Raw genomic sequence first — 22867 nt, forward strand, 5'->3', positions numbered from 1 at the left:
AAATGACCTGGGTAACAGGGAGAGAAGTAGTGGAGGTAAGCTGGGAAGAGGAAGTGCACTTACACATTACCAGCTTCTTCAGAAAGTGGCTCCACCCACAGTGTGGCCAAAGGGAATACATGGTGTGTGGAGAACTGAAATAAGAGAACACAGAGGTATGTCTGTGAAAGTCCACATACACCTAGGGTCTCTGCGCACATCCTCTGCATGCCCTTGGCCCATATGGGCCTATCTCTGCAGTATAATCCCCTTGCAATGGTTAAGTCCACGTGGGTGCTACCATCTCTGCCACTGAGTTCCCATAATGTAACTAAACCCAGTGGACATTGCCATCACTGCTGCAGGGACCTCTTCATATGGCTGACACTCATTCTCAATATAAATAAAGGATATTATTCAGTGATAAAGCTAATGCCTCGTGGCACACAAGGTCCTAGGTTTGGTCCCCAACACTAAAAAAACAAACAAAAGTTCTCTGAAATCTAGTCTATACTACAAATGCAAGCTGTAGCTAAATATTCTCTTTTATTCAACAGCTATAGAGAAATCACAATAGTTTTTAAACACAAATTGATAGTCATGTACTACCTAATGCCATTCTGGCCTATGGTGGACCATACATATGAAGGTGAAAAATTCCTGTCACTGCACAATACCTTATTCATGTGTTTGTGGTGACGCTGATGTAAACAAACCTGTTTAGATACATTTAAATATACAAATATTTTCCACTGTGTTACAATTGCCTATGGTACTCAGTATGGTACCTGCTTTACAAGTTTGTAGCCTGAGAACAACAGGTGTATAGTGGGCTATATCATCCAGGTTTTTGAAGCACACTCTATGATGTTTGCAGAACAAGATTACCTACCAACATGTTTCTTAGTATGTCATTAAGTAACATATGACTGTAGTCATTAATAAGGCCTGTTAGAAATCTGGCCTACCTGGGCATGGACCAGAGCATCATTAAAGAGAATGAACCAATTCACAGAAAACCTCCCAGCATGCTGCAGAGAGAGGGCTCGGTTACTACTTTCGCATAGCAGTCGACGCTCTGGCTTCCTCAAGGAATCCTAGAATTAAAAACAAATACTATGTTAAACAATCAAAATTATTTTAACATGCAAAGAAAAAGTGAAGCAGACACAAACCACATTTAGGGGAATCTCCTGGTCATGGCTCAGCATGGTATTTTACTTATATTTACATGGGATCCAAATACTTCATAAAATTAGAGCCTTAAGGATATTAAAAAGAAGACAGGAACAACTAAAGAAGGTAAGCCTTCAGAGGATTCCTATAAATGAAGGGAGGTGTTGGTATTTAAAGCCCCCATTGCTCTGATAGGATCATTAAAACACTATTGTTATAAACAAGTGAGAAACCAAGAAAATGATGGCAATCGTTATGAAAATGCCTGCTGTTTGCTGGAGTAACAAATGTCAGTTGGCATGGATTACCGTCATTTTTCCAGGAAAAGTCTTCCAGAAGCCCAGTGTGTACTCTGCTTCCTTCCTTTTCCTGCCGAGATGGAGAGCAAGAGACTCATAACAAGAACTGGAATCCTGCAGTTTCTGATATTCTGGAGATGTCTAGAGGCCAATAATTAAGAAAAACAAGAAAAGAATATAAAACAATTGTCTAGATGTCTAGAGGCCAATAATTAAGAAAAACAAGAAAAGAATATAAAACAATTGTCTAGAATCTGTAGCCTTAGTGTGATTTAGACATGTAGTCTTTAATTGAGGGAGAAAATTCAGCCCAAGGACAGCAGTGGTACACTAAAGGGAACTGGGGAAAAGATTCATTTCCAAAAATACTTGCGATGTAAGTATGTCTACATGAGATGGGGGAATAATGCAAGGGGTGGGGGAAGAGTGCACACTGGCAATTATCAGTGAGGACACAGGTTAGGGCAGGAGGTCTCAAATGTTTTATTTTCAGAGTCCCTGTAGGGCATACCTATTGATAAATGTCATTTTAGATAATAAGAATTTTTTAAAGATATTCATTCATTTCAAATAAAATTTAAGATTTTAAATGATAACTGTATTTCCCCCCAAAAAAGCATTTTTAGTAAGAAAACTGGCACTGATTTTCATTTTTTCAAATCTCTTCATTATCACTTAAAAGACAATAGCCAGATGTTTATATCTACTTGTGCTTTTGTTTGGTTGAAATATTGGAAGAAAATCTGGCCTTATAAGGATAGATAACTAGAAAAGGGAGATGTACTTTAATATCTATTTAAAATAATTATATAGATATTTTCCTTTGAAACATACTAAAACTTAAGATAGCTTCTTACAGGGTAGCTACAAAAGTGAAATCTGAAACCACAGCAAGAAACTTCTATACTGTTATATATATCCACTGGAGTATCTTGCACTTTAAGTCACTTTCATCATACATGATTCTGTAACATTGTAGATGAGGCAACTGGAAAACACTAAGTTATACAGATCTTCCAAATATAGATACATTTTTATATACAACATCAAAAAACATTAATATTACCATCTATTTGATCAGAAAAAGTTCTAAGCATTGGGAAACTATCAGTGATTGTCTAATTTTTGCTTATAAAAGTCCAGATTTGCTGGGTGCTGTAATCCCAGCAACTTGAAAGATTGAGGGAGGAGGACCAAAAGTTTGAGGCCGGCCTTATCAACTTAGTGAGACCTTGTCTCAAAGTAAAAAGGGTTGGGGATGTAGCTTAGTAGTAAAGTGCCCCTGAATCCAATCCCCATACCAAAAAAAGAAAAAGGTTCAGATTTTACCATTGGCAACAAATATCATCATGTTTTCCCTGAAACAATAGGTTCCTTTACTCATATTTAAGAAAATATCTCACAATACCCAAATCTGAGTAACCATAGTTTATCATCTGTCCATTTAAATTGTCCACTCAAGTTAAAAAAAAAAAATAGCAGTTCTCAGCTTGATTGCCATTGTGCTTTTTCTTGAGAAAAACTTGGGGTGATAGCTGAACTGCTCTATGGGTACTTTCCCTTTTATCACACAGAGAATTAAGAAGATATCTACTCAATGGCCGGGGTTAAATAAAGTTAATAATTTTAACTGCTTCCTCATTCTTTTTTTTTTAAACATTTATTTTTTTTAGTTGTGGGTGGACACAATACCTTTATTTTTACATGGTGCTGAGGATCGAATCCAGTGCCTCACGCATGCTAGGCAAGCACTCCACCACTGAGGCACAACCTCTGCCCTTGCTTCCTCATTCTTAAGGGAAACTGGAATTTTTGTTTTGGTTTTAAACTGCAAGTACAAGGCTAGTACAGTTTGTTACCTACCATTGCCTGATTCCTGCTAAGGAACCAGTGGTTTTACCCATCTTTACTTTTGTACTATTAATGCAAATCACAACATGGAAAAAAGGACAAATGTCTTAGAATTGTCATGAAAATAGAAACAACTGCCAAGACAGGATACAACTGCTGCGCCATATGGTAAATGAGCAGAAGGTAAGAGTGGCTTATATTCATATTTGCTGGATGCCTGTAATCCCAGCAACTTTAAAGTACTTAACAAACATTTAATGAGTATCTAAGAGATTTGTCTTCTAGGAGCTTATAAGTAGGCAGGAAAGATTGAAAAACATGTAATACAGGATAATGCAAGTTTTTAAAATAGTTTCTATATCAGGAGACAATATAGTAAGGAAAGTGGTTAAAAGAACAGACTCTGAAGTCAGAATGCCTGATATGAATTCTAGCTCTGGCAATTCTCTGATGTGCCTCAATTCTCTCATCTGTAAAAGGGGGATAGTAGTAATACCTATTTCATAGGTTTGATGTGGAGAGCAAAAAACTAGAAGATGAAATGCATTAAACAAACATTAAATATTATTAATTTTTATGGGGAAGTTTAAAAAATATACAAAATGATGATCTAGGTTGTACCTTAGACTTACTAACTTATACTTTACAATAATGGAACACAGGTGTGTGTTTTGAGAAAACTTCCACACAGATGATTTCAATACACTGTGACAAGGAGCACTAAAAAACATAATGGAGAAATAAAGTGCTGGCAGAGCACAGAGGAGGAAGTAACTAACTGTTAAGAGCTGGGAATAGGAGGAAGAAGCAGTATAGGCTAGAAGGGCTTGATTTTTAAAAAATAATAAAACTTTGGAGCCAGGCCTTTACAGTTTCCATAGTGAGGATAGTATTAAGGTTACTTTAGGAAGGAAATATAAAGCACATGACTAACGTATCAGACACAGGAAAAGATAAGACTAGAAACAAAAGAGGGTTAGAGTATGCAAGGCCTTGATTGACAAACAGTCTTGATTATTCCTCAGAATTATGCCCTTCAAACTAGAAATAGTACAACACCAGTCTTGCTGAACAATTCTAAGCTGACCTAGCAGAGAAAATTTTTGATCAACTGAGGCCATATTGAGGTGAAATCTCCATCTTGTTGGGTTATTTGGTGGCTCAAACCTGCACAGCTAAAACTAGATCAGTCTGGGCGAAAATAAAATCAGACTAAAGGAAACACATAAGAGATCACACAAGTATCAAATACAGAAATCCCATATCAGTTCCTGGGTCACTCTGGGGACTGAATCTGTCCAGATCAGAAGATTATAATTTTGGAATGGTTTTAAGGGGGGCTGGGGTTGTGGCTCAGTGGCAGAGCACTTGCCTCACACATGTGAGGCACTGGGTTTGATCCTCAGCACCACATAAAAATAAACAAATAAAGATAAAAAAAAAAAATTTTAAGGAACCCTGGAATCATTACGGTTTCTCTAGAGTTCTTCAGAGTAGAAACAAAATGCAATCATACATTTCAGTATAATTTCAAAAGTGAATATCTCAGCATCAGCTCTTATACCCAAATCCTACAGTGGTTCTAATTTCCTAGGGCTCCAATTGGTTAATTTTACACAGAAAGTAGACTGGCTAACATTTGAGAAAATCCTATAACAGTGATTTCTCAAAGCACTTGCTTCAGTGACCAAAACACCTGATTTCAGTCTACCATGAATCCAGGCCAGGTGGTAACTCCATTACCTCACAAGTGTGTACCATTATACAGAAGCCAGGGTTTAAAGAGTTCCGTGTCACTCATACTCAGTATGCATTCCACAGACACTAACAACTACTGAATGAGTAGCACTCATAATAGGATCTCAAGTTTAGACACAGTTTCATAAAGTGAATATAATCCATTTGGATATGGTCCTGAAAGGAAGCTGAATCCAAAGCAAAGAAAACTAGATTTACCTACACTTTTATGTTCCCAAAGAAAAAGAAATTTAATTAGACACATGTAAATACTAATGAAGTTTTAGATCTTATGGTAGCATAACCCAAACAGACTACCATGATCCTTTAGCTTCATAAGTATCCAAAGGGAGTACATATGGAAACTTACCACTTCAAAACAAGTAGCAAGCTTTAGCAAAACTTTTGCATAATTATGAAGCCGTCTAATTGGCAAGAAAAACAATGTATTCAGTATTTCCATCAACTGAGTGCTTTCATCATTCACTTCTGATAAGTCCTGCAGCAGCTCTTGGTTTTTATTTAAGAAATCACTGGAGGTAGAAGAAAAAAAAATTCAGTTAATAATTTGGTATTAGCTAATACGCAGGACATTGTATAGAAAATTTTATCAGATAGTATCTTTGTTCAGAATATACATGTTTAGGTGCTATGTTCTAGGAAATGAATCATATATTTCACAGTTTGGGGGAATAATCAGAGACCAAATGACACCATTACCTGTTATTTTCAAAGCAAAAAGTCTAAATTTTAATTCATTTAGTAAAAGGATCAAGTCAAAAGACTTTCCCTGGGCCCTCAAAAACACACAGCACTATAAAACATGATCTTTGGATATTAGGATAACTGGAGGAACACATTTGCTTACATGGCAGGTTTAGCAAGAAGTTGGAATCCTCCCATAACCAGGAAATTTGTAATTGATGTGCAATACCTTGAGCAAAAAAAGAAAACACATGTATATTAGTGATAAAATGTAAATAGTTCTTCAGAGTTTTCAAGCAAGTATCTGGAACAGATGCTTCTTGAAATCTCACCAATGAGTTTCAGAACTTTAGTGATGTCAACATTTGGGAACTGTAAAGGAATGAAGAAAAGAGCAGATGGTGGGATAATCACAAGAGGGTGGGGAGTGGTAAATGCCAGTTTAGGGGTAAATGTTAATAAAACAGAAAATTTTAAAAGCATCTAAAGCTATGAAGATGCTGAATTTATTTGGCAGATAGTAAATGGTAACTAACTAGAAAAAATATGATTAAGGTTGTTTAATTTTAATGAAAATTTAATCTTCAAGTTTCCCAACTAAGATTTCAGAAAATGAATAATAGAGAAGGTAAGAAAACATGTTTAAAGAGCCTGAGTGTGAAAATATTAGAAAATGTTGATTACATGTTGACACTGCTAGAGAGGTAGACAAACTGCTCTAAGCTAGGTACATTAATTTTATACTCATTTTGAAAGAGAAGGAACACCCTCTCTCTCTCTTTTTTTTTTTTTTTGTCATACTCAGAATTGAAACCAGAGGTACTCTACCATAGAGCTATATCCCCACTTTTTTGTTAGTTTGTTTTGAAACAGTGTCTCATTAAGTGGCCAAGTCTAGCTCGGAACTTGAGATCCTCCTGCCTTTGTCTCCCCTGTCACTGGGCTTTCAGGTGTGTGCCACCGTACCAAATAAGAAGGGAAATTCTGTATTTTATTTTATTATTGTATTGGGGATTAAACCCAGGGGCGTTTTTCCACTGAGATACTTCTCAGATCCCCTTTATATTTTGAAACAGGGTCTCACAAAGTTGTCCATGCTGGTCTTGAACTTGCAATTCTCCTGCCTCAGCCTCCCTCTCTTCCCCGAGATTATAAGCATGTGCTGTCACAGATACCAAGAAGGGACTTGTGTGTGTGTGTGTGTGTGTGTGTGTAAAAACATTCCTAACAACTTTATTCAGAACATACCCAAACGGGGGTGGGAGGGGGACCAACAAATGTCATCTATCAAACAGGTAGGTAAACAAATTGTGGTATACTCATTTAAGGGAATACTAATCAGATTCAAAAAGAAATGAATTATTGATACACAAACAAAATGGATGAACTTCAAAAGTATGCATAGTAGCCACCTCAAGTGGTACACGCCTATAATTCCAGTGACTCAGGAGGCTGAGGCAGGAAAATCACAAGTTCAAAGCTAGCCTCAGCAACTTACCAAGAACCTCTGAGATTTAGTGAGACCTGACTTAAAATAAAAAACAAAATGGGCTGGGAATGTAGCTCTGTGGTAAAATCACCCCTGTGTTCAATCCCCAGTATCAAAAAATGAAAAAAGTATTTGTAGTAAAAGTCTTATATGTACTTTATAATCCCATTTATATGCAGTTCTAGAACAAAAAAAACTATGGTAGGAAAAAAATTCTTAATAAAAATAACTCAAGATGTTGTAGACTTTAAAAAAATGGTTTTGGTGGTAAGTTTTAGGTGATATGAATTTTACTACAAATAAAACAATTTAAAAAATTCATGGGGTTGGGGATGTGGCTCAGTGGTAGAGCGCTTGCCTAGCATGTGTGAGGCACTGGGTTTGATTCTCAGCACCACATACAAATAAATAAAATAAAGGTCCACTGACAACTAAAAAATATTTTTTAAAAAAATTCATAAATATGCCGGGTTTTGTGGTACACTCTAGTGGCTCAGGAGGCTGAGGCAGGAAGATCACAAGTTCAAAGTCTGCCTTAGTAACTTAGTAAGGCCCTAAGCAACTTAGTGAGACCAGGTCTCAAAATGAAAAATAAAAAGGGCTGAGGATGTGGGTCAATGGTTAAGCACCCCTGGGTCCAACCCCTGTAACAACAACAACAAAAAAAATCATAAACACAGTTATATTTTGTACCATCTATAGGAATAAAAATAAATTCATGGTTGAGGTATGAATGAGTAAAGAATAAAACCAATACATATTTCAGCATAGCAGCATAAAATAGTATACAATAAAATAATTCATAAAGTATGCCCTAAATCATAATATCAACATATAAATCAAGACAAAATGAGAAAATTTCTAAGTTAAATTTTCAAATACACCCAGGAAAGTTTACTTAAAAAACAGAAAGAACCTTCCATAACTAATTCTATGTTTTATCGAGGAAATATTTTTATGTTAAATATAGTAGACCTTTTAAACCTTCCATTTATATAAATAAAAGCAGACATCAGAACAGCTCCATATTTATAGTTGGTCTTAAAATAATTTTGTTTAATTTCTTATTTCCTCAACTTTTACTAAAAATTACTTAAGTAAACAAAATAATCAGATTTACTACAGCACATTTCATGTAAATTAAGTATACTATCAATCACTGCCAGAATATAGAAGGAAATAAGAGAATCCAGAATTTTTTTTCCCATTAAAGAAAACTGAATTTTAACAATGCAGAACTACAGTCGGTTTAAAATTAAAATACTGCTTTTCAATTTCTATTACCTTATATCACTCTCCCTAATCTAGTCTCTTCTGATTAAGGAGCTGTTCTCCTTGGCAGAATAACCCTGCAGAGATTGAACATGACACGGGACTGGATACTTGCTCTGTATAACTATCCAAGAAGAGACTTGCATGTTTCAGAATGACCAAACTCCTGGCTTCCTTTATCCCCTGAAGGAAGCTGCTCAGGGAGGCTCCATGCTGACCAATTAAGTAACACAGCTTGCTGAAACGGCCTGCCACCTCCTGTAACAGCTGGACTGCAGGCACAGTGCCCAAATTTTCTGCAACAGAATAATAATGATGACAACACAAAGACCAAATGCTTTCTTATGATTAAATTAAATTAAATCATATTATGATTATATGATCAAGAGTTTTACTTTTCTAAGAATACTTAACATTTTGAGATGTATTTTCATCTATAGGACCCAAATAATTACAGAAAATGTTACAGAAAGCAATTTCAGAAATCATGGAATCCAATCATTTGAGAAACTTACAACAAATTCACAGGAACTTTTAAGTTCTGACCCAGTAGATCTAGTTTTAAGATTCCAGGTAGTTAGTTTAAAAACAAAAAAGTCCTTTCTAGCTGAAGATTAACCAAATTAGAACCTCTGAGCTACCCCAACATGTCTCAGGTTTTGAAAACATGTAATATGAAGCTAATAGAACGTAAGTGAATTATTCAATTTCACACAATTTTTTTTTTATCCAGGAATTAAACTCACTTCTATAGTTATATCTTGATTAACCTTTTCAGCATTTTATCCTTATTTCTTCTCTACTTGCCCCTTAGACAAGTTTAATGCAGAGGGAGGGCAAACCAAAAATAATACTGTCTAGATCACCCTGAATTTTATAAAAGGCATCCAAAGATTATTTGCCTTTTCCCTCTCCAAAGTTATTCATTTCTAGGACTTCTTTCCAAGAAATGAAATAGATGAATAGATCAGATAAGACCAACACAGACATTGGGAACTGGGGCAGGGGAAAGGTAGTCTTCACTTTCTTTCCAGAGTAATCCAGGAAGGAGGGGTTGCTCCCTTTCCCTTGTCTAAATCCTATAGTGTTAGGCCCACCCAAGAGAGAGAATTTACAGAATAGGGACTGTGAACATTTAAAAATGCAAAGCATATTAAAAAAAGAAAGAAAGAAAAATGAGATCATCCCCAATTTACAAAGTGATTGTATTCACAAAGAATGAGGTAGTTCTTAGGAAAGCAGATGTTTTTCTATTAGGAATAATAGGCAAACCCACACAAGTTAATGTCATCTTAATGTAGGAAAACTGATATGCTAGAGATTAGCCTAAATTCTAGGTCCTCAAAGCGCAGCAGGGAGTAAAAGAGAAAAAGAAACTTCCTCTCCATTTTCCCAGCACAAGACCAAAGAGAAAAAAACTTTGAAGAAAAAAAAGGAATGGTTATCTTCAAACATCCCCCTGATCTATTTACCCCACATTCCTTCCTAACCTCCCAGAGACTCAGGTCCCAGTTATTATTGGAAAGCAGCATCCTATTGAGTACCACAGTAACTACTTTCTCCACATCACAGCTCACTTCTAATCCCTCTTTGTAGCCAAGAGTAGAAAAATAATAGATTTAATCAACTTGTGCTAATGTGAGATAAGACCCTTAACAATTGGGGGTGGGGGTACTGGAGATTTTACTCAGGGGCGCTTTACCACTATGCTACGTCCCCAGCCCCTTTTTTTTATTTTGAGACAGGGTCTCACTAAGTTGCTTAGGGTCTTGCTAAGTTGCTGAGGCTGGCCTTAAACTTGTGATCCTCCTTTCTTAGCTTCCAGAGCTGCTGGGAGTATAGGCATGTGTCACCAGGCCTGGCCCTTACCAATTATATGGAGATCACTTATTTAATCCAAATTAATCTACTTGATATAATTCTAAGACCTATAGCAAAGAAAATGAAAAATTCAGAGTATAATGGAAGATATCTTAACACCAGTGAAGCTGGAAGTGTTGCTTGGAAGTCCAAATGTTGGGTTACTTCCTCAGATATTAATATTCTGAAAGTTTCAATTTCAACTTGCATACGAAGAAGGAGCTCTGGGAGCAGCAGGATAGGGTGGAGACAGCTGGGCTAGTGAGAAACTAAAAACAGTTTGAATTGTCTGTGTCCAAAAAAAGAGAGGGGGAAGGGGAATGGAAAGAAAAGGAATAAACCATAACTCAAAGGCTTTTCTTAAAGCCAGTTAAGGTAGTGTGTGCCACTACTTGGAAGGCTAAGGCAGAAAGGATCACTTGAGTCCAGGAGTTCAATGCCAGGTTGAGTAACATAGCAAGACCTCATCCCTTTAAAAAAAAAAAAAAAAAAAAATCAAACCACAAAGTCTTATTTATAATACAGGAAGAACAGATAAAACAAGCGCCCTGATGATTTGGAGTTGCTGGTGGGAAGAGGTTTCAAAACTTACCTAAACTGAGAAGAGGCCTGAGTATCTGAGATTTGATATCACTTAGTTTTGAATAGAATCGTCTTTCTGTAGTAGCCAATTCATGGAGACTGGCAATATACCCCATAATGTTTTTGTCCACCAAGGCTAGGTAGCTGTCTTTTCCTGCTGTTACTCTGCTTATATATCCAAGCTGAAAAAGAGGAAAATTTTAAAATTACAGATAAAATATAATTTATTACCACCAATTTGGTGGGCTGAAGCTGGCTTATACAACTGGAAAATGCAAATGATTAAATATTCAGGAATTTTTTAAGCAGGTGAATAAACCGCTTCAAACTGACCATAGTGGAAATCTGCAAACACTAAAGATCAGGACTTTTTCATTTGTTTATTTTAGAGCTGGTTTGTTGTATATATATCTGGATCTAGGTATTGTTATATATATCTACTTCAATTTATCTCTAAGATACTTTTTATTTCATATTACAAGTGCTTAGAACCATAGACATCCTAGATATATAAATCCAAATGACAGCTACAAGTCTCAGTAACCCCTTTTGCATAAGATTAATGAGAATGAAGAAGAACCTTATGCTATATATGAAATTAAGAGTCTAGGAATTATCTTGCCTTCTTGAAAGTAAAACAAAAAGGAATTTCCTTTAAGAAAACAGAGGATATGTTTCAGGATGTTGCTCTGGGCAAGTATTTTTTGGCTATCATCCAAAAAAGTATAAAAGAAAAATGGGATTATAGCAAACTAAAAAGCTTCTATACTGGAAAAGAAACAACAGAATGAAAAGAAAATACTGTACTTATAGAATGGGAGAAAATACTTACAAACCATCCATCCAACAGAAGATTAATAATATAATAATAATAATATGTAAGGAGCTAAAAAAATTCAATAGCAAAAATCTTCCCAAAATCCACTGAACAAATGACCTAAATAGCCTTTTCTCAAAAGAAGATACACAAATATCTAACATATATGTGAAACAAGAATGTTCAACATCACTAGTTCATCAGGGAAATGCAAATTAAATCATAATGAGATATCTCACCAAGTTAAAAGAATTATCAATAAAAAGATAAATGCTGGCAAAGATGTGAAGAGAAATTCTCATACACAGTTGGTAGGAATGTAAATTACTTCAGCCATTAGAGAAATCAGTATGAAGGCCTCAAAAAATTAGAAATAGGGCTGGGGTTGGGGCTCAGAGGTAGAGTGCTCTCCTAGCATGCGTGAGGCACTGGGTTAGATCCTCAGCACCACATAAAGTAAAATAAAGACATTGTGTCCACCTATAACTAAAAAATAAATATTAAAAAATTAGAAATAGAATTATTATAAGTTCCAGCAATCCCACTTCTGGGTATACACTCAAAGGAATTAAAATCAGTATGTGAAAGAGATATCTGCACTAGCATGTTTATTGTAGCATTATTCACAATAGCCAAGATACAGAATTAACCTATGTGTTCACCAGATAGATGAATGCATACAGAAAAAGTGATATATACACAAAATGAAATACTATTCAGCCATAAAAAAGAATGAGATACTGTCATTTGTACCAGCATGGATGGAACTAAAGGAAATGTCATTAAGTATAATAAGTCAGGTACAGAAAGAGCCATAAAACATGTTCATGCTTACATATGGAAACTGGAAAAGTCAATCTCATTGAATTTGAAAACAGAAGCATGGTTACCAGAACCTAGGAAGGGTGTAGGGGCAGAAGTGATGGAGAAAGAGTGGTCAATGGGTATAGGGGTGTAGTAAGAAAGAGTAACTTCTAATGTTCTATAGCATGGTAGGATAACTATGGTTGGCAAAAACTGAATATCTCAAAATAACTAAGAAAGGATTTTAAATGTTCTCAACAAAGAAAAGATAAATGTTTGAGGTGACAGATATACCCATTACCCTGAATTGATCATTATACACTGTATACATTTATTGAAGGTCACACTATACTCTGTAAATGTTTAATTAGTATGTGTCATTAAAATATAATTTTTTTTTTTAGGGAAAAGAGGTTTCTGTAAAAGGAATTTTTTATCATTCACCCATGATACCACTGAATGTAAACATGCAATGTCTTTATTTACATATCTTTATTAAACCAGCAGGCAAAACGTATACACAATGCAAAGTTAACATCCCATGGTAACCAAAGATATATACTGGAACCTCATCCCTTTCATCATCCTATTTCACCCTTATTTAACCTGTGGACCCTTTCAAGGAGAATATGGTCAACAATTACAGCTAATCAACATGCTGAAAAAACAAGCTATACATAAGTCAAGAGTCAAATCTTGAACAATGATGCCTTAGATCTTGTCCTATAAGATCTTACTAGCCAGAAAAAGACTAAAAAGCAGTCCATAATACATATTATTCAACAAGAATAAGAAATACAAAATGTAGGAGCACTAAGGGTTAATTTTCCTATGGCATGTTACTTTGAGGATATGAGTTATTTGAGTGAGGAACACAAAAACAGAAATAAATCAATGATTTACATTTATAAAAAGAAACACCAAAGCAGAAAAGCAACACCAAGCAATGTGCCCAATCAAATGCAGAAAAGATATAGAAGTAACAAGAAATCCCACATATAGCTTTTTAATTTAGAACTGGATTATTTTTATAAGCAGTAGAAAATAAAATGAAAAGGTAAGAGATCAGGGGAAGCAATGAGAAACAGCACTGTTAATGGTCTGTAAGTCTGTCATAGTCTGCCACTAGCCCTTCTTAGGACCCTGCAGCTTTTACTTCCCATCAAGAGAAATTCATCTACTCTATTTGTATACTAATTCAACTGAGGGCTCCCTGAAACACACTCAGAACTTCATTGTGAAATGTGCTTTTCAATATACTGACATGAGGGTATAATTCAACAAATACTTATAAAGTATGTACTATGAGAACCAACTAAGGACACAACAAGGAAAGAAAACTAGACCAATATCCCTGATGAACTCAGATGTAAAAATACTTAACAAAATATTGGCAAATCATATTCAATAACATATTAAGAAGACTGTACATCACAACCAAGTTGATATTATTCCAGAGATGCAAGGAAGGTTTGCCAGGTGCAGTGGCACACATCTGTAATTCCAACAGCTCAGAAGGCTGAGATAGGAGGACGGCTAGTTCAAAGCCAGCCTCAGCAACAGTAAGGCATTAAGCAACTTGGTGAGATCCTTTCTCTAAATAAAGTACAAAATAGGATTGGAGATATGGCTCAGTGGTTGAGTGTCCCAAAATTCAATCCCTGGTACTCCAAAAAAAAGGATGGTTTAATATACATAAATTAATAAATGAAAGACAAAAATCACTTAGTCATCCAAAACAGATGCAGAGAAGGCCTTAGAAAAAAATTCAGAACACATTCATGATAAAAACACCAAAGAAACTAGTGATAAAAGGAACCTACCTCAACATTATAAAGGCTATATATGAAAAATACAAAGCCAACCTCATAATAAATGGGGGAAAATGAAATGCATTCCCCTTAAAATCTGGAACAAGACAAACACATACTCTTACCACTCCTACTTAATATTAGTGCTAGAAATTCTAACCAGAGCAATTAGGCAAGAGAAGAAAATAAAAGGGATAAAAAAAGGAAAGGAAGAAATCAAACTGTCACTGTTTGCAGATGACATGATATTATACATAGGAAATCCAAAAACTCCACCAAAAGACTGCTAGAGCAAATAAACAAATTTAGCAAAGTAACAGTTTATAAAATCAACATACAAAAATCAAGTTTTCCCATAGAACAACAATGACTCTGCTGACAAAGAAATCAGAAAAACAATTCCATTCACAAAAGCCTCAAAAACAAACAAACAAACAAAAAACCCAGAAACACAAACAAAAGAACACCCTAGAAATAAATCTAACCAAGGAGGTGAAAAACCTCTACAACAAAAACTACAGAACACTGAAGAAAAAAACTGAAGACCTCAGAAGACGGAAAGACCTCCTATGTTCATGGATAGGCAGAATTTATATTGCTAAACTGGCCACATTACCAAAATCAATATATAGATGCAATGTAATCCCCATCAAAATATCAATGACATTCTGCACAGAACTAGAAAAAACAGTTTTAAAATTTATTTGGAAGAATGAAAGACCTAGAAAAGCAAAAGCAATTTTTTTTTTTAGTTGTAGGTAGATACAATACCTCTATTTTATTTATTTATATATGGTGCTGAGGATCGAACCCAATGCCTCACATGTGCCAGGCAAGCACTTTACCACTGAGCCACACAACCCCAGCCCCTAACCAAAATAATTCTAAGCCCAAAAAGCAATGCTGGAGGCATCACAATACCTGAGTTAAATCATATTACACAACTATTGTAACAAAAACTGCATGGTACTGCATAAAAGAGATCAATGGACAGAATAGAAGACACAGAAACAAACCCACACATCTACAATCACATGATTCTGAACAAAGGTGCCCAAAATATACATTGGAGAAAAGATAGCCTTTTAAACAAATGGTGCTGGAAAAACTGGTTATCCACAGGTAGAAGAATGAAACTAGACTCTTATTTCTCACCCAGCACAAAAGTTAATTCAAAATGGATCAAAGCTCTAGGAATCATAAAAGAAAATATGCAACTCCCAGAAAATGTAGGGTCAATACTAGCAATTAGGCACAGGCAACAGTTTTCTCAATAGGACCCCTAAAACTCATGAAATAAATGCCAAGAGTTAATAAATGCGACAGCATCAAATTTAAAAGTTTCTGCACAGCAAAGAATATCATTAGAAATATGAAGAGAGAACCTACAGAATGGGAAAAAAAATCTTTCCTCTTCTGACAGAGGATTAATATGTAGAATATATAAAGATGTCAAAAAAACTTAATACAAAAAAAACAAATAATTCTATTAATGAGCAGATAAATTAAACAAATACTTCTGAAAAAAAAAGAAGTATAAATAGCCAACAAATATATGAAAAAATGTTCAACATCATGGGAAAATACAAATCAAAACTTTATAGAGATTTCTTTTTGCAAGGGGTTGGGGGGAGATTTACCAGGGATTGAACTCAGGGGCTTTCAACCACTGGGCCACATCCCCAGCCCTATTTTGTAGTTTATTTAGAGACAGGGTCTCACTGAGTTGCTTAGTGCCTCACCATTGCTGAGGCTGGCTTTGAATCAGCAACCCTCCTGTCTTAGCCTCCGGAGCCACTCGAATTACAGGTGTATGCCAGGCAAACCTTTAGAGATTTTATCCCAACCAGTCAGAATGACAATCATCAAAAATACAAATAACAATAAATGTTGAGAAAGATATACAGAAAAAGGAACACTTTCACACTATTGGTGAGAAATGTAAATTAGTACAACCATTATGGAAATCAGTATGGAAGTTCCTCAAAAGACTAGGTAAGGAACCATCATAAGATCCAGCTTGATATTTATCCTAAAGATATTTATGCAAAAGATATTTATTCTAAAGAATCAAAGTCATCTTACTATGGTGATACATGCACTCCCATGTTTATATCAACACAATTCACAATAGCCAAAATATGGAACCTGCCTAGCTGTCTATCAATGGATGAATTTATTTAAAGAAAATTCGGTATATACACAAAATGGAGTTTTAGTCAGCCATAAAGAAAAATGAAATCATGTCATTTGCAGGAAAGTGGATGAACTTGAGACTATTATGTTAAGTGAAATAAGCCAGACTCATAAGGTCAAGAATCATGTTTTCTCTCTTATGTGGAAGCTAGAGAGGAAAAAGGTAAAGAAAGGTGGGGGGTGAGGATATCTCATGAAAACCAAAAGATCAGTAGAGGAAAGGGACCAGGGGGTGGGAGAAGGGTAGGAAGGGAAGAAGTGCTGGGGAGCGATGCTGGCCAAACTCTATTGTTATATTGTGTACATGTACAAATACATAATGAGATGGGAATCTTTATGTATAACTATAATGTACCAATAAAGGAATATGGAAAGATTTTTAAAAAATAAAGTATGCACTATGAGGATACAGCAGTGAATAAAAGCCTAAATCCCTTCCCTCATGAATCTCACACCACAGTAAGGATAGACAATACACAAAACAAGTAAATTACACAGTAATATGCATGCACTGCTATTTTATAATAATAGGCATACATACAATTAAAAACACAATCAAAGACTTCTCGTGTTACAGAATGTGGGCCTAAGATCCAATTACTGTTCACCTTACTACAGGAGAGAAGTACTGGAGTCTTAGTACCACTGGGATTCTCTGGAGGGCTGTCACCTTCTTCAGGGTCCTGCCGGCCACTGTAATACAACCCAGGCTGGAAGTCTTCTGTATCCACTAAAAACAGGGAATAATCCTGGCCTGCAGCTACACTCCAGACTCCATTTTCACCATTTACCTAAAATGATCGAAACATACTGTCTGAGATGAAGATAATCAGAAAGAACCTCAGATGCACAGAACCAAAATGTTAGGTTACTTAAACAGGCATGGCACAAAATCACTCAGCAAAGTGTGCAATCAAATGCAGAACAGATAAAGAAGTAGAAAGAAATACCACGTTTAGCCTTTTCATTTAGAACTGGATTATTTTTATAAAAATCCAAAGACTGGTATCTAAAAAGGAAAAACCACAGATCTAATTTTCTGAGTTATTTTTGGAAGCCCCAGAATAATCTGTGTTACAATCAAGAGGCTCAGAAATGTCTGGAGCCCCACTCTAAAAGTAACAACTAAAATACACCTTTGTCCATCCACATTTAGTTGTGTGCAGAAATATCAAGGTAAAAAGAAAAAAAAATTAAGGCTATATTATCTTCTTTCTAATAAACCTTGGATGCTAAAATGCAGTTTCCCAATTGTAATTTATTACCTTTCTGACATGAATTCACTATGCCAATTCCCAGAATGTTGAAATAGGCAGGACCCCTAGAAGCCCATCTGTGTGAACCTAGACCAGTGGTTTTCAAACAGTGGTCTCTGTTGTAGCTGCTACAGCAGAAACAATCACCTGGCAATTCCCACAAACCTTCAACTAAGGTGGTTCCATCATGATCTGTTTTACATATCAAATTCGTCATAAATTAATTTGAAGAAAGTGTACTACTGCAGAACTACTTCCCTAAAACCTCTAGACCCAGCTTTGGCCTTGACTCCAACCCTGAAAAAAAAAAAAACCCAATCTGTTGATCTTTTATGTCTATACAGCTTCCGTCTGATTCCTGAGCTGATAAACAAAAAAAACGAGCAAAAACTAACTAAAATCCTAGTCCATTAGATCCTTCCTGTCTAGATAGGCTCCAAGCACAAGGTGACTGTGCAAGTGGTGATGGGGGTGCATGCGTATCTCCACAACTTCATACCTATCCTTTTCTGCTTTTCAAGCCATTCAAGCCATTCAGTTACCTGACTTCTGGGTGGGTCAGCACCCAGAAGATTTTAATAGGAAGAAACGGAGATTTTAATAGGAAGAAAAAACTCATCATCTCAGTCTCTAATCAAAACTAATTCAAATCTTACTGTCTTTACTTTTAATTTTCTCAGACTGATTGGAATCACTTCAAAATTCATGTTTACCCTTCCTCAAATTAAAAAAATAAAAAGGTGATGCTATAACTTTTACATATACAATTAAAGAATTATGAAACTGAAACCTAATAACAAATTCTATTCTTCTCTGACTCTAAAAATGTTAAAAGAATATCTGATTTCTAGGGTCTCTAATGCTATACTTTAAAACTTTCCTTAGTGTGAATAAGTATACTTTCTATTTTATTTAAATTAAAAAAAAAAGAAACAACAATTTGCTATATTTTTGTGAAAACAGAAACTGGATGGCTTACTACTATGTCATATACTGAAAATATTTAGGATTAAACTAGACTACCTGTTCTCTGATGCTTTATTATCTTTACTTCCAAGTAAAATTAAGTTCATTGAAAGAAAAGGCAATATGGAAAAGTCTTAGTGATGGATACATGGTAAACATTGCATATATGAATTAATGGAATATTTATTAACTATAGTTTAAATTTGAATCATGTTCCTAAAATTGAGCTAACTATCCTTTTTTTATTTTCTATCACTCTCAATAGAAAGAGGATGCCTTCAAATGGGGGAGATACTAGAATCAAAATGCATAAAGAAATGAGATCCATATCCCATGCACCTACCTTGCCCCCAACCAAAAAACCCAAACCCTTGTAAAAGAAACTAATATTATTAATGAGAATTTGATATTTCTTCCAAGTGTTGAAAAAGGTTGAAAAACACTATTCCAGATTTATATAAAAGGGACTAGAAGCTACCAAGCTCTTAACAACATTATATAATAAAAACCATTCAAAAACAGTGAAAAAGTGACCTATACTTTTTAGTTTTATTACAGAAACTGAAAAGACTTACAAAAGGATTTTACTGCTAAGTATGTTACAACACACACACACACACATACACACACAACACCACAAAATGTTATATGAAAAAGTCAAATTGAAGTGAGAAGTCAAAAAGTAGACATTTTACGAATAAAGCTCAGAAAATATCACAGTCCTAACATTTGTTTTAAAAGAAAGTACTTTTAGTCAGGCATGGTGGCACATGCCTGTAATCACACAGTAATTTGGGAAGAATGAGGCCGGAAAATTTCAAGTTTGAGACCAGCTTTAACAATTTAGCGAGACCCTCAGCAATTTAGCAAGATTCTGTTTCAAATTAAAAAATAAAAAAGTCAGGAGAGGTAGCTAGTGGTAAAGCACCCCTGGTTCCAATTTCTAGAAAAATACAAAATATAAAAGAACTTTTACCTTTTTATTTTTTTTTTGCCTTAAAAAAGACAAAAGAACCATAAATATTCAGTGAACAGTTATGGTTAAGAAATTAAAACTAACACATTTGGTAGGGAGTACTTGAATCCAGGGTCTTATACATACTAGGAAAGTGTTCTACCATTAAACTACATCCCCAGCTCTTTTTGGTTTTTTTGTTTGTTTGTTTTTTGAATTAGAGTTTCCCAGAGTTGCCCAGACTGGCCTCAAATTTGTGATCCTTATGCCTCAGCCCCCAGAATAGCTGGGATTATAGGCATGTTCCACCATGCCCAAATAAAACATATTTAAAAAGCATATTTAGCTTGAAAAGAAGTGGCTTCGTGTTACTAGAAAAAAAATTTTAAGGATCAAAACAATATTAGGCTACAAATATACAATTCCCCTAATTTTTTTGTAATTAGAAATAATAAACATGAAAGCATTATAATTTAGAAGTCTGAGTAAATTGTTATCAAGCTCAGAAAAGTACCTTTGCAAGACGAGGAACTGTTGTTGGAAAATCGGAATGCCCAAGTTGACCAAAGGTATTGCTACCCCACGAGTAAACCTACCAGAAAAGCAAAAGAATGGAGATAAGAGTTGTGAATCTGATCTTGCATATCAATTTTGAACCTTTCAAATCATTAATATATATCAATAATCATGCATAATTACTCATATTATTCATTCACTCTTTAAAATAACAGGTATTTTAAAGTAACATTAGAAGTTACTTGAAAAGAAAGTGATAAAAAAAAAAAAAAAAAAAAGGTAAATGCTCTGCAGAAGGGAAACTATGGAATGACCAGAAAGCTTTTGGTATATGAAGTTCATTGTCACTATAGGAAAAACAAAAGTATCTGTGCTCTACCAGAGACAGCTGAAAACTGGATCACAAAGATTATGTTAAATGAAAATGTTTTTTGTTCATAGTGATCATGAAAATAATTCATGGTCCTTGTATAAGACTGTGATGATAGTTCAAAAAAGGAAAACATTGATGAATTAGCCACTTAAAGACAATTACTAGTGTGTTTTGAGAACATATATTCTTCCAGAAATTGTTAGGTATGTGAAATCTAAAATAAAAATCAAATATTTAAAAGTTTAGGACAACCTGCTATCAGATCCCCTCTTGCCCTGTGAGAGTTCTCTTTTCTTCTCATTAGAATAAATCCTACTCCTTTCAAAATAGGAAGGGGGAGGGAGGGTAGCTAGAGTCCTTCACTGGCTTCTTAAAAAGATAAGAGAATTGGTGAAGAAGCCATTATCTGAATATATTTAAGAATAACTTAAAACAACTTATTTTCTTAGAAAGGTTTATAATGTCAGAAATCACTTTCAAGTCCCGTGATTTCAAAAGAAAAATGCCCTTTTTTTGTGTATTACTATGGATTTTCTTCATCAAAGAACAAATCAACAATATAAAACAACATTAAATAAATAATGCTTCTTGGTAAGATAGACCAGTGCTAAATGCAAGCTCTACTATCTGGCATTTGTGATTTAAGAATATCTTAAGCTACAAAATTTCTCTTAGCTTACTTTCTTCCTGTGTAAAATGGAAATAGCACTATGTAATACATTCAAAAGTTTAAATGAGATGTGACATTTTTGCCTGACAGAGCAGGTACTCAATAAACCATATTTGCTTTATGTGGAATGGAAATAAGATCAGCATTTAAACGGTTTATCTTTTACCTGGGATTTGGCAGTAAGTGCAAGAGAATGGTAACCACCTGCCTCCAGGTGGATCACTTCTTTACCATCCAGACACTTTACACACAATGGCTGAAGCCTTAAAGATAAACACACAAACATTACAAAATCAATGTATTCTCAGCAAGAATTATGATCTTGCTCAAATTATAGGGGCTTTTCAGTAAAAATGAACATTAAAATAACAATAACATATATGTTCACACTACTCCAAATTTTATAAATAATTTTAGAAGGTTTTTAATTCAATTTTTTCTATTGAACACTAATGAACCCCCATAAGTCAGAATATTTTAAGAACCACAGAACTACAAATGATTCATTATAGCAGAGGGTATACTAAGGACACAGTAGAACATAACTATAGAAGTGGGTGAGTTAAAAATTTTTTTTTAATTTCATAGTATCCTTCACTCTGCTAAGAACAGACATTTATATCAACCCATTGTTTTAGACAATCATTCCATTTACACATCTTCAAGCTTCACAAATATATACTTTTTAATATAAGTATTTCTATACTTATGTTAAACATTTCTATACTTATATTAAACATAATGATAGTTTTTCCCTGATGTACGCATAGTTTAGTGTTTCAGTTATAGTTATTTTGACAGTGGCAGAGAGATATCTTTTGGATAAAATAACCTTGGTATTACTGCATAAGTTAAAAATTTTAACTATTCAAATGATGCAATGAAATATCATCTTATCTTTAACATTGCTTTTTTTTTTTAATTCCAAGATCAACATACATCAAAGGAGACATGGAAAAGTATACCATGAATACTTAAGTCCTTATTATTAGGAGCAAATTCAAGGCTAAAGTGACAGTTTTTTGTTTGTTTGTTTGTTTTGTTTTTTAGCAGAGTTAATGGTGCATTATAACCTGGATCTAGAGGGACCGGATTTCCTCTAAGAGGAAATGGACATGTAGAGACCTTCATACTCGGGCAGTTATTTGTTTAATCCAACTTTTATCAGTAAATGCTTGTTGCACTTACCTAGGCAGAACATCGCCATGCCCCAACTGCCCTTCCTTTCCTTTCCCCCAGGTCCACACCTCTGTTCTCAGAGAAGGCAGAAGGGCATCTGCTTCTCCACTATATGTGGGAGTCAGAACCACTGTCCTGGTTTTCACCCGTGCAGCTTTTCTTAAGAGCCTGGGAGAAACTAAAAAGAAACCAGAGATAAGATAAAGGAGCAGAGAGCCAGAGAAAAGATACAGTTTTCATAGAGTATCATAATTTAAGTATACATAATTTTGAGATCTCTTTGACCCACAGATGTGGAATATTTATTTTGCCACGTCACTAACACATTTCCATGCTAAGGTCAAATTTTACTTAGTAATCTAAAGCATACCTAG

General features: G+C 34.9%; 1 protein-coding gene across 2 annotated transcripts in view; it reads right to left on the minus strand.

The window, feature by feature from the left end:
* The window catches only part of Als2 (alsin Rho guanine nucleotide exchange factor ALS2), a 74096-nt gene that overhangs the window by 25044 nt on the left and 26185 nt on the right, over positions 1-22867 (minus strand). For both annotated transcript variants that reach the window (XM_026405327.2, XM_026405326.2), the window contains exons 6-16: positions 22503-22671; positions 21481-21577; positions 20270-20347; positions 17187-17369; positions 10961-11132; positions 8624-8804; positions 5911-5976; positions 5413-5575; positions 1464-1595; positions 948-1076; positions 64-134 (exon numbers count right to left, since the gene is read on the minus strand). In XM_026405327.2, coding sequence (XP_026261112.2) covers positions 64-134; positions 948-1076; positions 1464-1595; positions 5413-5575; positions 5911-5976; positions 8624-8804; positions 10961-11132; positions 17187-17369; positions 20270-20347; positions 21481-21577; positions 22503-22671 — 1441 coding nt within the window. The remainder of the gene's footprint in view (positions 1-63; positions 135-947; positions 1077-1463; positions 1596-5412; positions 5576-5910; positions 5977-8623; positions 8805-10960; positions 11133-17186; positions 17370-20269; positions 20348-21480; positions 21578-22502; positions 22672-22867) is intronic.

This window comes from Urocitellus parryii, chromosome 1 (genome assembly GCF_045843805.1).
Source record: "Urocitellus parryii isolate mUroPar1 chromosome 1, mUroPar1.hap1, whole genome shotgun sequence".
In the NCBI taxonomy this organism is placed as follows: domain Eukaryota; kingdom Metazoa; phylum Chordata; class Mammalia; order Rodentia; family Sciuridae; genus Urocitellus; species Urocitellus parryii.